This window comes from Mirounga leonina, unplaced genomic scaffold (assembly GCF_011800145.1).
Source record: "Mirounga leonina isolate KUSES-001 unplaced genomic scaffold, KU_Mleo_1.0 Mir_173, whole genome shotgun sequence".
NCBI classification, from domain to species: Eukaryota; Metazoa; Chordata; class Mammalia; order Carnivora; family Phocidae; genus Mirounga; species Mirounga leonina.
This window is the reverse complement of record NW_023270447.1, coordinates 40,001,169-40,015,734: the sequence shown is the minus strand read 5'-3', so window position 1 is coordinate 40,015,734 and position 14,566 is coordinate 40,001,169. Positions and strand designations below refer to the sequence as shown.

The window sequence follows — 14,566 nt, the reverse complement described above, 5'->3', positions numbered from 1 at the left end:
TATTTCTTTTATTATTTGACTTAGTAGTTTGCCTACTTTTTAAAGAGTAAGGTAAAGCTATGGGTACTTCCTCTAGGAAAAAAGTACATACAACATAAATACTTTACATATCATTTCATAGGGCACACATATAACTTTACACATAATTTCACCAAACACATATGCCACCACTATTTATCCAGGAATCCCTAAAAACAGAAACAAGGATAAGAACCTCTGACTTAGCACTTAAATTACAGAAGCAAATAGACAATTGAGCCATACATACATGACCTTCTCAGCTTCTTCAGATTCCACAGAAACCATGACTGTTGGTAGGTTAAAAAATCTCAGTGTTTCCGTCTCTGTGAGTGTTATCTCTATCATCTTTTGTAGGTCTTCTTTTGTTACAATTTTCTCAGGTGTTGCCCTCACAACTCGTAAGTCTAAAATAGATGACTTAATAAAAATCATTGACTAATTGCTATTTTTAATTTTCATTTTACCAAAATATCGTGATGGGTCATACATTGCAGGTGGCTTTATGTGGTCAAAGAACAGACCGTGTTGTGGGATGTATTCAATCCCTCTGATGCAGGGGGGGAGATTATGATAGTAATCCAATCCTCCCGTCTCCCTCTGATAGGATGATCCTCCCTGCTGCCCCAGACACTGCTGATTGCCTAAGTTTTCATTGCTAAGGCTTTTTCCCTTCCCTTGCTCTTTCCATTAAGAAAATCAAGTGTTTAGCTTTCTTAGCCTCTCCTGAAGCTAGAGTTGACCATGTGACAGAGTTCTGGCCAATGAGATAACAGCAGAAATACATAGGAAAGAAGAAGGCTCCTGGGGAAACTTTTACTTTCCTGATAAATAAGGGTGATATGACTGAAGCTACTGCCTTTCTCTCTCTTTCTGCCTTTAACATGGATATAATACCCACAGCTGGGGCAGATATTTTGAGACCATGGAGCAAACAGCAAGAAGCAAGAAGTAAGAAGAAAAGTTTTCAGGAAAGAGAATAGCAGAGCTGCCAATCCAGAGTCTGACAGTCAAGCCACAAAATCAAATCCAAAATAGTTGATTGTTTAAGCTAATGGTAGTTGGGTATTCTCTTGTGGTCAGAGCATTCCTGTTACATATCTTAACACCAAAGACGCTATCAAGCACTTTTCCAAACTTATGAATACTTTCATCAATCCTTCATTATCATCTCAGAGGAAGAGGCACCCTTACTGCACTTCAAGGTGAATGTTCCTCAGGTAGGTACCCATTTCTTCCAGCACTTTTGATCATCCATTATTTTATCATTCTTTTATCTTTATTTTCATAATCCTTTACCTCATGTTTTATGCTCTGCCTGGAAGGAGCCACTCTTACTTGTTCTCCTGACAAATTACTAATCATCTTTAAGAACCCAATTCAAAAGTCTATAATGTTCTCTATGAATTCTTTTTTTTTTTTCCACCTCAAAGATGTTAATCTTCACTTTCAAAGTGCTCCGATAACATTCTACATATGTCTTATTAGGGAACTGATCACAATGTATCAGAAGGACTTGCCTCCTGCGTTAAAAGCAGAGGACTTCTAAAACAGGGTTTGTCTCTCCTGAGGCTGGTGGTGCAAGAGACTCACCTTGGGAACTTTAATGCTACCCTGGTAGTTCTCAGTAGCTACTCCTCAGGCCAGCATTTGAGAATCATTACCATAGTTCTTTTATCTCAAGTACCTGACAAATAATAAGCTCAGTTGCTGAGGAAATAATGGGCTGTTACTGAAATAAATTATATTATTTTCATTACCTGTAAAACTACTCAGTTTTTCCCGTTTATAGGATGGTTCTTCTAGGTCTTCTGCTATTGATTCAGTAGTAGATACACTTGATTTAGAAACTGTACTGCTTCCTAAAACTGACCTTTAATAATGAAAAACAACATTATTCATTTATTTAGATGTTCTTATGGGTAATGAAATATATAAATAAAAACATTATCATATTGAGAAATCAAATATATTTAATCATGTAAAAAATTGATAAAAAGAAACTTCTTTAAACAGAGTTGTTTTGTAGTGTTCCTTAAGTAAAAAGTCATTATAAATATATCTTAGAGATAAAACATGTCAAACCTATGTCTAAAGTCCTTCGATGGATTCACAATATATTTAGCATAAAAAGCTAAAACACAGTCTACCTATCCAGTCTCTCCATCTTCATTATCACTCTTCCCCTTCCCCATTTTTCCTCAATCTTGCAGTTCTCTCTTATTTTATTAGAGCTTCGGCCTGGAACTTCCTTTCATTTTTCACCCGTTTTCTGCTCGTCATTCAAATCCCATCTTAAATGTGATTTATTCAATTTTATAAAGGTCCTCTCAAGATTTAATTAAAAGAAAATCTATATACTGGTTGGGAAATCAATAAATTGAAGAATACAAAAATAATTTCTTTAAACATATGAACTTAATATTACTTTATGATATTATATACCTTTTTGCCTTTTCTATTTATAAGTCCAACTGTCCTCCAAAAGGATAGATTCAGTTTAGTGGAATATTCTTTGTTTTATAGAGCACTCCTATGACTATTCTATGCAAATTTGGAGGCAGACTCTCAAACAGCATATTTTCTCTTAAAATTTTGTGCTTAGTTAACATCTGGAAATTTTAATTTGTCAGATTGAAAATTACACACTCAAATATTTCCCCATAATCTTTAGATTATTTTAGGACATCCTGTTTTATTATTGCAAAGACTCTGAACTTCTCCACTGTAAGCATTAATAAAATTTCAGTAATGTAAGTGTCTACATAATACATGCATAACATTTCATTTACAAAAAAATTATGAAACAGAAGAGAAATCAAAACCCTAGGAGAACAGGGATTTTCATGGAAGAATGGAGTCGGGGCGGGGGGTAGTCACAGAGAAGGAAAGCTACTTCTTCCCATAAACTGCAACATAAAAGAAACTGAAGAAATGTGTCTGTGGGTATGTGATACTAGCCTCACCTTTTGGTTCCTCAGGAAATCTTGAGTAAAATCTACATATTTTTCTCAGAAATGTTTTGGTGTGTCAGGGAACTCTTAAGTCATGTAAAGCTCTACATCTAAGTAAAACATGAGGGGAACATAGAGATGGCTAGTACACTAATGTAGAGTGGAGTTGGGAGTCTGAAGACAACTGACATCTAAGTTATATATATGCAACTTAAACGAAAAGACAGTACATATGATATAAAAAAGAACAATAGAATAGTATACTCTACCTTGTAAACTGCCCTAACATACTAGGATTTATTGTATTCTGATACAGGCTATAGGAAGATATATATTCTGATGCATATGATCCTTCTTGTGATGTCAATAATTTATTTGGCTTTGCTGCACCCATATGTGTGTCTTGATGGTAAAGAGGTCGGGGAGTAACATCAACTCCAAGTGCATTAATCACCTGTGGAAAATGGTTATTTAAAATGAAATGTTAAAAAAAATGGGGTTTCTGAAAAATAGGGTCCTAGAAAATAGAAATAAAAGTAGTAGGAAAAAGGAAATACAATGTTTCTAGGATGGAATAAACATGAAAAATTGAATGAAAGATTTTATGCTTAAAAAATTTCTTAACTAGGCATACTTTTTAAAAACGTCTTATTCATGTTTTTACCTATATGCAAATAATACATATTAATTTCAGGGAAATTCAGAAAGGTAGAAAGATAATTCATCCAGATTGTTAATATTTTTGTATGTTTAATTTTTTATGTATAAGCTTTAAAAAACCCACTATTATTCATTCAACATTTTATTAGTAAGCATTTCCCAATTTTCACATATTGCTGTTTTTGCCTAATTCTTAATCTTTCCAATTATGAAATTTAACATACAGAAATACAGCTCTTACATTCAAGTTTTTAATCCATTTTGAGTTAATTTTTGTGTATGGTGTAAGATAGTGGTTCAGCTTTATTCTTTTGCATGTGGCTGTCCAGTTTTCCTAACTCTACTTATTGAAGATACTGTTTTTCCCCAGTGTGTATGCTGCTCTTTAATTGTAAATTAACTGACCATATATGTGAAGGTTTATTTCTGGGCTCTCTATTCAGTTCCATTGATCTTTGTTTCTATTTTTGATGTATGTGTTTATGTACAAATACCATACTGTTTTAATTACTACAGCTCTGTAATACAATTTGAAATCAGAGAGGGTGATGTCTCCAGCTTTATTCTTTTCTAAGATTGCTTTAGCTATTAGCTCAGGGTCTTTTGCTGGTCCATACAAATTTTAAGATTATTCTATTCTGTGAAAAATGCCATTGAAGTTTTGATAGGGTTTGCCTGACTCTGTACATTGCTTTGGCTAGTGTGGACATTTTAACAATATTGACTGTTCCAATCAATAAGCATGGAATATCTTTTTATGTATTTGTATCTTCAATTTCTTTCATTAATATCTTGTAATGTTCAATATACAGATCTTTTACCTCCTTTGTTAAATTTATTTCTAGGTATTTTATTTATTTAGATGCAATTGTAAATGGGATCGTTTTTTAAATTTCTCTTTCTGAGTACTGGATATTAATGTATAGAAATGCAACAGATTTCTGTATATTAATTTTGTATCCAGCAAATTTACTGAATTTATTTATTATTCTGATAGTTTTTTGGTGGCCTCTTTAGGACTTTCTATATATAATATCATGTCATCTACAAATAGTGACAGTTTCACTTCTTCCTTTCCAACTTGGATACCTTTCATCTCTTTTTCTTGATTTATTACTCTATCTAGGACCTCCAATACTATGTTGAATAAAAGGGGCAAGAGTGGGTATCCTTGTCTTTATCTTGATCGTAGAGGACAAGGTTTCATCTTTTCACCATTGAGTACATATATGGCCTAATTATGTTGAGGTACATTCTCTCTATACCTGCTTTGTAGAGTTTTTATCATAAATGGATGTTGAATTTTGTCAAATGCTTTTTCTGCATCTATTGAGATGATCATATGATTTTTATCCTTCATTTTGTTAATGTGGTGTATCACATTGATTGATTTGTGAGTACTAAACCATCCTTGCAATCCCTGGAATAAATCCTATTTGATCATGATCTATAATCCTTTTAATATATCGTTGAATTTGGTTTACCAATATTTTGTTTAGGGTTTTCTATCTATGTTCATCATAGATATTGGTGTATAATTTTCTTTCCTTGTGGTGTCCTTGTATGGTTTTTGTATCAGGTAGTGCAGGCCTCATAAAATGAATTTGGAAGAGCTTCCCCCTCTTCCTTTATTGGAAAAGTTTGAGAAGAATTGATATTAATTCTTCTTTGAATGTTTGGTATAATTCACCACTGAAACTGGTTCTAGAATTTTGTTTGTTGGGAGGTTTTTGATTACTGACTCAATCTCTTTAATAGTAATTGGACAGTTCAGATTTTCTGTTTCATCAAATTCAGTCTTGATAAGTTGTTCATTTCTAATGATTTGTACATTTCTTCTAGGTTGTCCAATTTGTTGGCATATATTTGTTCATAATATTCTCTTATGATCCTTTGTTATTTCTGTGGTATCAGTTGTAACATCTTTTTTGTTTCTGATTTTATTTATTTGAACCTAATTTTGTTTATTTGAATCCCCTCTCTTTTTTTCTTGGTGAATATAGTTAAAGATTTGTCAATTTTGTTTATCTTTTCAAAAAACCAGCTTTTAGTTTCATTGATCTTCCTTATTATCTTTTCAGTCCCTATTTCATTTGTTTCTGCTCTAATCTTTTCTTTCTTTCCTCCTACTAACTCTGGGCTTCATTTGTTCTTTTTCTAGTCATTTGAAGCATAAAATTAAGTTGTTTGAGACTCTTTTTGTTTCCTGAGGTAGGTATTTATCTCTATGACCTTCCCTTTTAGAACTGCTTTTGCTGCATCCCACAAATTTTGCTATATTTCCATTTTCATCTGTCTCAAGATATTTTTTGATTTCTCTTTTGATTTCTTGACACATTAGTTATTCAGTAGCATATTGCTTAATCTCCACATATTTTTGAACTTTCCAGTTTTCTTTGTGTAATTAATGTCTAGGTTCCTAACATTGTGGCTGGAAAAGATGCATGATATGATTTAAATTCTCTTCAATTAATTAATTCTCATTTTGTGGCCTAACATATGAGCTATCCTGGAAAATGTTCCATGTGTACTTGAGAAGAATCTGTATTCTGTTACTTTGGGTTAGTATCACCCTTTCTGAGGCTCCATTCATTTTTCTTCATTCTTTTTTCCACTCCGTTTTTGGCTTGTATAATCTCTACAGATCTATCCTCAAGTTGGCTAATTCTTCCTTCTGTCAGTTAAAATCTATTATTTAGTTCCTCTAGTGAATGTTTAAAGTTTTGATTACTGTGCTTTTCAACTCCAGAATTTCCATTTGGTTCTTTTTTATAATTTTTTTGGTACAACCCAGAAACTGCATTTTATTTAATTAATTTTAATTGAGCTATAACTGACACGTAAGATTGTATCCACTTTAGGTGTACTACATATGATTTGATATATGTATATATTACAGAATGATTACAATAATAAGTTTATTTAAAATCCATCACCTCAGGGGCGCCTGGGTGGCTCAGTCAGTTAAGCATCCGACTCTTGGTTTTGGCTCATGTCATGATCTCCTGGGTTATGAGATCAAGCCCCATATGGGGCTCTGTGCCCAGCAGGAAGTCTGCTTGGGGATTTTCTCCCTCTGCCCCTCTTCCACTCACTTGCTCTCTCTTTCTCTAAAATAACTTTAAAAAAATAAATTTTTTTAAAGATTTTATTTATTTATTTGACAGAGAGAGACAGCGAGAGAGGGAACACAAGCAGGGGGAGTAGGAGAGGGAGAAGCAGGCTTCCCGCGGATCAGGGAGCCCGATGCGGGGCTCAATCCCAGGACCCCGGGATTACGACCCAAGCCGAAGGCAGACACCTAAAGACTGATCCACCCAGGCGCCCCTTAAAAAAATAAATTAAAATCCATCACCTCACATAGTTACAAAATTATTTTTTGTTATGATGAGAACTTTTTTTTTTTTTAACATTTTATTTGTTTATTTTAGAGAGAGAGAGCATGAGGGGAGAGGCAGAGGGAGAAGAGAATCCTAAGCAGACTCCACGCTGAGTGGGGAGCCTGATGTGGGCCTGATCGCAGGACCCTGACCATGACCTGAGCCAAAATCAAGAGTCAGATGCCCAAGCAACTGTGCCACCCAGATGCCCCATGATAGAACTTTTAAAATCAATTTTCTTAGGAACTTTCAAATATACAATAAAGTATTTTTTCAAGTTTTTATTTAAATTCCAACATACATTGTAATATTAGCTTCACGTGAACAATATAGTGATTCAACACTTCAGTGCAACACCTGGTGCTCATTACAAGTACACTACTTAATCCCCATCACCTATTTAACCCATCCCTCCACCAACCTCCCTTCTGGTAATCATCAGTTTGTTCTCTATAGTTCAGAGTCTGTTTCTTGGGTTGCCGCTCTCTTTTTTCCCCCCTTTATCCATTTGTTTAAATTCCACATATGAGTGAAATCATATGGCATTTGTCTTTCACTGACTGACTTATTTCACTTAGCATAATACTCTGTAGCTCTATCCATGTTGTTGCAAATGGCTAGATTTCACTCCCCTTATGGCTGAATAATATTCCATTGTATATATATACCACATCTTCTTTATCCATTCATCTGTCGATGGATACTTAGGCTGTCTCCATAATTTAGCTATTATAGATAATGCTGCTATAAACATCGGGGTTCATGTATTCCTTCAAATTAGTATTCTTATATTCTTTGGGTAAATACCTAATAGTGCAATTGCTGGATTGTAGGGTAGCTCTGTTTTTAACTTTTTGAGGAAGCTCTATACTGTTTTCCAGAGTTGCTGCTCCAATTTGCATTTCCAACAAGAGAATTCCCCTTTCTCCACATCCTTGCCAACAATAGTTGTTCCTTATGTTGTTAATTTTAGCCATTCTGACAGGTGTGAGGTGATATCATTGTAGCTTTGATTTGTATTTCCCTGATGATCAGTGATGTTGAGCCTCTTTACTGATATTTTCTGAATTGGATATGACAGTCATCATACCTTTTTTTACTTCTTTAATCATGGTCTCTTTAGTTCTACGAAGATATTTATAATGATTTCTTTTAAATCTCTTTTTGTTAAATCTGACATCAGTTTCTTCCCACAGTTTCTATTGCCTGTCTTTTTTCTTGAATATGGGTCATATTTTTCTATTTCTTTGTATGCCCTATGTTTTGTTTGAAACTGGAGAGTTTGCTAACATATTGTAGCAACCCTAGGTATGGATATCTTCTTTCTTTCTAAAACTTGTAATTTCTATTTGCTTGTTTGTTTAGTGATTACCTAGATTACTTTTGTGAGATCTACTTCCCCATAATGGGTTGAACTGTGTTCTCCCAAAGAAGATATGTTGAAGTCCTAACCCCCAGTACCTCAGATTGTGGAAATAGGGTCTTTGCTGACTTAAGTTGAGATCATTAGGGTGAGAACTCTAATCCAGTATGACTGATGTCTTTATAAAAAGGGGGAAATGTGGACATAGATACACATAGAGGTAAGACATCATAAAATACACAGGGAAAACACAATGTGAAGACAGAGGATTGCAGTGATAGATCTACAAGCCAAGAAATGTCTAGGACTACCAGAGCTAGAAGCGAAACAAATCCTTCCTTATCATATTCAGAGGGTGCATATCTACACTAACACCTTGATTTCAGACTTCTGTCCTCCAGAACTGTGAGACAATGAACTTCTATTGTTTTAAGTCTTACAGTTTGTAGTACTTTGCTAATGTAGCTGTAGAAAACTAATATGCCCCCTCCCAAAACTCCCACACAGTGTTAACCCTCTGATGTTGCTTCTCAGGGATAAGCAGCTTTGGGTATCCCCACAGCCATCCTGGGATGACAATGGTACTGTTAGGGCTCTCTACTACTCTTGACTACACTCAGCTGTTAAAGCTTCCCTAATTACCAGCTGATTGCTCTAGTTTTCAACAATGCCCTGGGGCACAGATTCTCTACTCTAAATAATTGTGGCTGCTTCCGGAGACTAACTTCTGAGGTCAATGTTTGGTATTCTCACTCCAAAATGCTCCTCCCGGCTGCCTTATTCCCACGTTCCCAGTTAACTAGCTAGCCTACAGTCTAGGGTGTATCTTCACTGAACTAATTATCTTTTTTAAAAATCCATGAATCTAACTCAATTCCCTTTCACCAAAACCTCCACTGTATTTGAGTGTACTTTTAGGTTCAAACTTCCCCATGCTCTGTTGCAAATGAAGTTAGTTCCTTTTGGAAGATATTAGGAGCTATTTGTTTTACAGCTTGCTTCTCCCCCTAGATAAAATCTCTGCACCATGGGAGTGGAAACAATGGTAAGCTTCTCTATGAGTGACAACCTCATTCTAGATGTTGAATGCTCCATAGTGGGGGCAGAGCAGTAACCTGAGATATTATCAGCTTGCTTCTCCTGACCTGGAACCATTTCCTCATGATCCAGGGCAGGACCTCAGTATTCTCAGTGTGCCACACTCAAGGTAGAGTTCATCAGTAGGGATTAGGCAGAAGAAAGGAGTCCATACTTCTCAACTGTACTCACCCAGAACTTAGCCTCAGCAACAGGCATTTGGGGGCAGGATGAGAAATGCTGAAGTTCTGCTTTGGGGAATAAAGCCCTACATTTATTTATTTGAGAGAGAGAGACAGAGAGCACTCACAGGAGCACACGTGAGGGATGGGGTTCGAAGAACAGAGGGGGAGGGAGAGGGACAAGCAGTCTGCGCTAAGCATGGAGCCAGACTTGGGGCTCTATCCCAGGACCCTGAGATCATGACTTGAGCCAAAACCTAGAGTTGGACACTTAACCAACTGAGCCACCCAGACACCCCTCTTCTAAGAGTTTTATAGTTTTAGCTGTAAGGGCTTGATACATTTGGCGTTATTTTTGTATATAAGGGTCCTACATCATTCTTTTGCATGTAGATATCCAGTTTTTCCAACACCTTTGTTGAAAAGACTGTCCTTTCCTCATTGCATAGAATTGGCATCCTTGTTGAAAATCATTTGAACTTATATGTAAGGGGTTATTTCTGGGCCCTCTATTCTATTCCATTGGTCCATATATCTGTCTTTATGCTAGTAGTGCACTGTATTGATTACTACAGCTTCATAGTAAGTTTTGAAATCAGGACGTGTGAGACCTTCACCTTTGTGGTTCTTTTTCAAGATTGTTTTGACTATTTGGGGTCTCTTAATATTCCATATCCATTTTAGGATGGATTTTTTTATTTCCACAAGAAATGTCATTGGGATTTTGATAGGGATTGCTTTGAATCTGTATCTTGTTTTGGGTAGAATTGACATCCTAAGAAATATTCCAATGTATAAACAAGGGATGTTTTCCCATTTATTATCGTCTTCTTTCATTTCTTTCAGCAATTTTTGTAGTTATCAGTGTACGTCTTTCACTTCTTTAGTTTATTCCTAAGTATTTTATTCTTTTTGATATTATTGTAAATAGAAATCTTTTTTCTTAATTTTCTTTTTGGATTGTTTTCTTTTTGGATTGGATAGAATCCAAAACATTGTTGCTAGTGTATAGCAACACAACTGATTTTTGTGTGTTAATTTTCTATACTAAAACTTTGCTGAATTGATTAGTTCTAAGTTGTTTGCTTTTTTTTTTTTTCTTAAATGTGGCATCTTTGGGGTTTTCTACATATAAGATCATGTCATCTGTGAACTGAGATTTACTTTTTCCTTTCCATTTTGGACGATTTTTCTTTCTTCTTCTTCACTAATTGCTCTGGCTTGGACACCCACTATGCTGAGAAGTAGCAAAAGTGGGCATCTTTGTGTTGTTCCTGATCTGAGGGGAAAAGCTTTCAGTCTTTCATCTCTGAGTCTGATGTTAGCTGTAGTTTTTTCAGAATGCCCTGAGGAAATCCTTTCTCTTTCAGATTAGCTAAATGGTTTAAAAAATTTTTTTTAAAAATGAATGGATATTAAATTTTTTCAAATGCTTTTTCTTTATCTGTTCTGATGATCCCATAGATTCTCCCCTCCCAGTCTATTAATATGCCAAGTAGTATTGATTTTTAAATGTTGGAACAACCTTGCATGCATTATCCTCAGTTAGTCATGATGCACTATCCCTTCTACATGTTGTAATACCATATAATATGTATGTATTGTATGTATAATATATACATAATACATATAATGGATACACAGTAATATATGATTGTTATGGACGGAATGTTTGTGTACACCCAAAATTCAAGTTGGCCCCCTAATTCCAATGTGATGGTATTGGAAGGTAGAACCTTTGAAAAGTAATTAGGTCATGAAGGTGGAGACCTAATGAATGGGATTAGTGAGTGCCCTCTGAAAAGAGGCCAGAGAGTTAGTTAAATGTCTTTCCACCATGTGATACATTGAGAATACATTGAGGATATATTGAGAAGTTAGCAGTCTGCAACCTGGAAGAGGGTCCTTACCAGAACTCAACCATGTTGGCATTCTTATCTTGGGCTTCCAGTCCCAGAACTGTGAGAAATAAATTTGTTTATAAGTCATCCAGCCAATAGTACTTTGTTTTAACAGCCTGAGTTGACTAAGATAATGGTACATGTAATATATATGCAAATATATAGTATTCATTTATTAAAATTATATTAGCTTGTTTTCATTTTTTGGCTATTATAAACAAAGATGCTATAAAAATTTGTGTACTAGTTTTTGTATAAACATATACTTTCTTTTCTCTTGAGTAGATACCTAGAAGTGGAATGGCTGGGTGGTATAGTAGGTATATATTTAACATTGAATAAACTGCCAAATGGTTTTTCATTTTCCATTCCTACCAGCAGTGTATGAAAATTCTGGTTCTTCCACATACTTGCCCACATTTAGTATGATCAGTCTTTTAATTTTAGCCATTCTAATAGGTGTTCAGCAGTATCTCAGGGTTTCAATTTACATTTCCCTAATGACTAATGCCGATCATCTTTTGATGTGCTCATTTGCTATCTGTATATGTACTTTGTTGAAGTATTTGTTCAAATGTTTTGTTCATGGGGTGCCGGGTGGCTCAATTGGTTAAGCATCTGCCTTTGGCTCAGGCCATGATCTCAGGGTCCTGGGATTGAGCCTTGAGTTGGGGGGTGGGGGGTGGGCTCTGCTCAGCAGGGTAGTCAGCTTCTCCCTCTGCACTCATTCTCTCTCTCAAGTAAATAAATAAAATCTTTAAAAACTGTTTTGCTCGTTTTAAAAATTAGGTCGTTTTAATATTGTTTTGAGAATTGTTTATATATTTTGGATACAAGTACTTTATCAGATATATGCTTTATAAATAATTTTTCCCACTGTATGGCTTCTTTTTTCATTCTTTTAGCAACAATGTTTTTCAGAGACCAGAAGAAGCTTTCATTTTGATGGAGTCCAATTTACCAATTTTATCTTTAATGGACTGTGTTTTTTTGTGTCATATCTAAAAATATCATTGCCTAGCCCATTCAGATTTATATATTACATACTTGTCTGTATATATATTATACTTTGATTAAAAGTTTTAAAAATTCAGGGGTGCCTGGGTGGCTCAGTCGTTAATCGTCTGCCTTCGGCTCAGGTCATGGTACCAGGGTCCTGGGATCGAGCCCCACATTGGGCTTCCTGCTCAGCGGGAAGCCTGCTTCTCCCTCTCCCACTCCCCCTGCTTGTGTTCCCTCTCTCGCTGTGTCTCTCTCTGTCAAATAAATAAAATCTTAAAAAAAAAAAAAAGTTTTAAAAATTCAATTCTTAGTTTTCTAATGAGATAACTAATTTTGTGACAATTTATCTTATATTTTCTAGGGTACACTGCAAAGAAGAATGGATGTTAGCTTTACTATCTATATTATAGCTAGGTTAGCTATTATTAATACCATAATCAACTAGTTCTTAAGGTCATGAGTAGACTTTCCTCACTCCACTCTAATGTTCTCATGATTAGTAATGAATTATAGGAGCCAACAGCCAATATTGTGCTGTAAGATATGTTATGTGGTAAAGACCAACAAAATCAATATTCGATATTAGAAGTGAGTCGGTTATTTCAAAGCAGTATATTTTCTATCTTTAACATTTCAGTCAAGTTCTTTATGGTGCCATTTTCAAATAAACTCAGAATTCTAAAGAACATTACCTGTATGACTGTCCTTGGGGTAGAAATATTCATTTTTTCTGTTTTTATCTCAGGTAGAACCGTCAAGGTTTTTGACATAGCCATTTTGCTTTGGTTTGCACCAACATATCCTTTTGTTTGACCTCCTTTTACTGTGTTAGTAAAGCTAATAGATTTCTTTGGCTGTGGGCCAACGCTCCTATATCAGGAAAAGAAAACATAATACAAAGGATCCATGATTGAAGGAAAATTAACCAACAGTAAAAAAGCAGATTTTCATTTAGAAACATGGAAACAATCTGAACATATAAACAAGAAATAATAATAGCTACCTGAGAGCTCATCATGTGTAAACAGAGTTCTAGAATGTTTACATGCATTATGTCACTTTTTTCTTGCAACCCTTAAGAGGCTGCTATAAATATCATTTTATATAAAATCACAGAGGCTTAAGAGGGAAAAATTCCTCCTAGAGTTGAAATTTGAAGCCAGGCAGTTCAATCCAAAGTCTGCACTGATTTCTCTAGGTCTTAGTTTCCTTATCTGTAAGATGGGGATATTAAATAGTACCCTATTCATAGATTATTATGAGGATTAAATGGATTAATTTGTATATTATGGTTAGGAAGTCCCTGGCACATAGTAAAGCATAAGTGAGTGTACAGTACAGCTCCACAGGCAGAACGAAGCATGAGTAATAAAACCTGGAAAAAATATTGTGTTCCTGCCTGAACAATTACATAATAATTTTTAATAAGAAGAGAAGATAAAATCAAAATGTTTGCATCCTGGAGAAAAAAATACGATTTCACTTTTGTATACTCTGCAAATTCCTAAACACAAAAACCTACCTTATCATTCCTTTGTTCTAGTACTCTGATCGTACTATGGATTTCTATAAAACAAGGATGATCTTCCTTTAGATTATAAAAAGGAAATCTGTTTCCAAAGAAAACATTTTGTCTTTTTATTATTTTTAAATTTTTATTTTAAGTAGGCTCCACACCTAACATGGGGCTTGAACTCATGACCCTGAGATTAAGAGTTGCATGCTCTACTGACTGAGCCAGCCAGGCGCCCCAAACCCCCAAAGAAAACATTTTAAATGATACTTTTACTTTTCAAATCATAAAAGATCAGACAAGAATGAAATATTTTTAAATGACAATCATCAATCCATTTTCACATGTTATTTTTCTTCATAGCATTTATTATGACTTGACACTTTGTTCCTGTTGTCCACTCCTTTACTAGAATGTAAGCATCTTCAGGGCAAGAACTTTTGTCTTGTTAATTGCTACATTCCTAGAACCCACAACAGTACCCAGTATACTGTGGTCACTAAAAAAGTATTGTTT

At 35.0% G+C, this 14,566-nt stretch overlaps 1 protein-coding gene across 1 annotated transcript in view; it reads right to left on the bottom strand.

The window, feature by feature from the left end:
* DNAI4 (dynein axonemal intermediate chain 4) overlaps positions 1-14,566 on the bottom strand; it is a 90,527-nt gene that overhangs the window by 64,765 nt on the left and 11,196 nt on the right. The window contains 4 exon segments of the mRNA XM_035018317.1: positions 269-425; positions 1,779-1,891; positions 3,242-3,426; positions 13,230-13,407. Coding sequence (XP_034874208.1) covers positions 269-425; positions 1,779-1,891; positions 3,242-3,426; positions 13,230-13,407 — 633 coding nt within the window.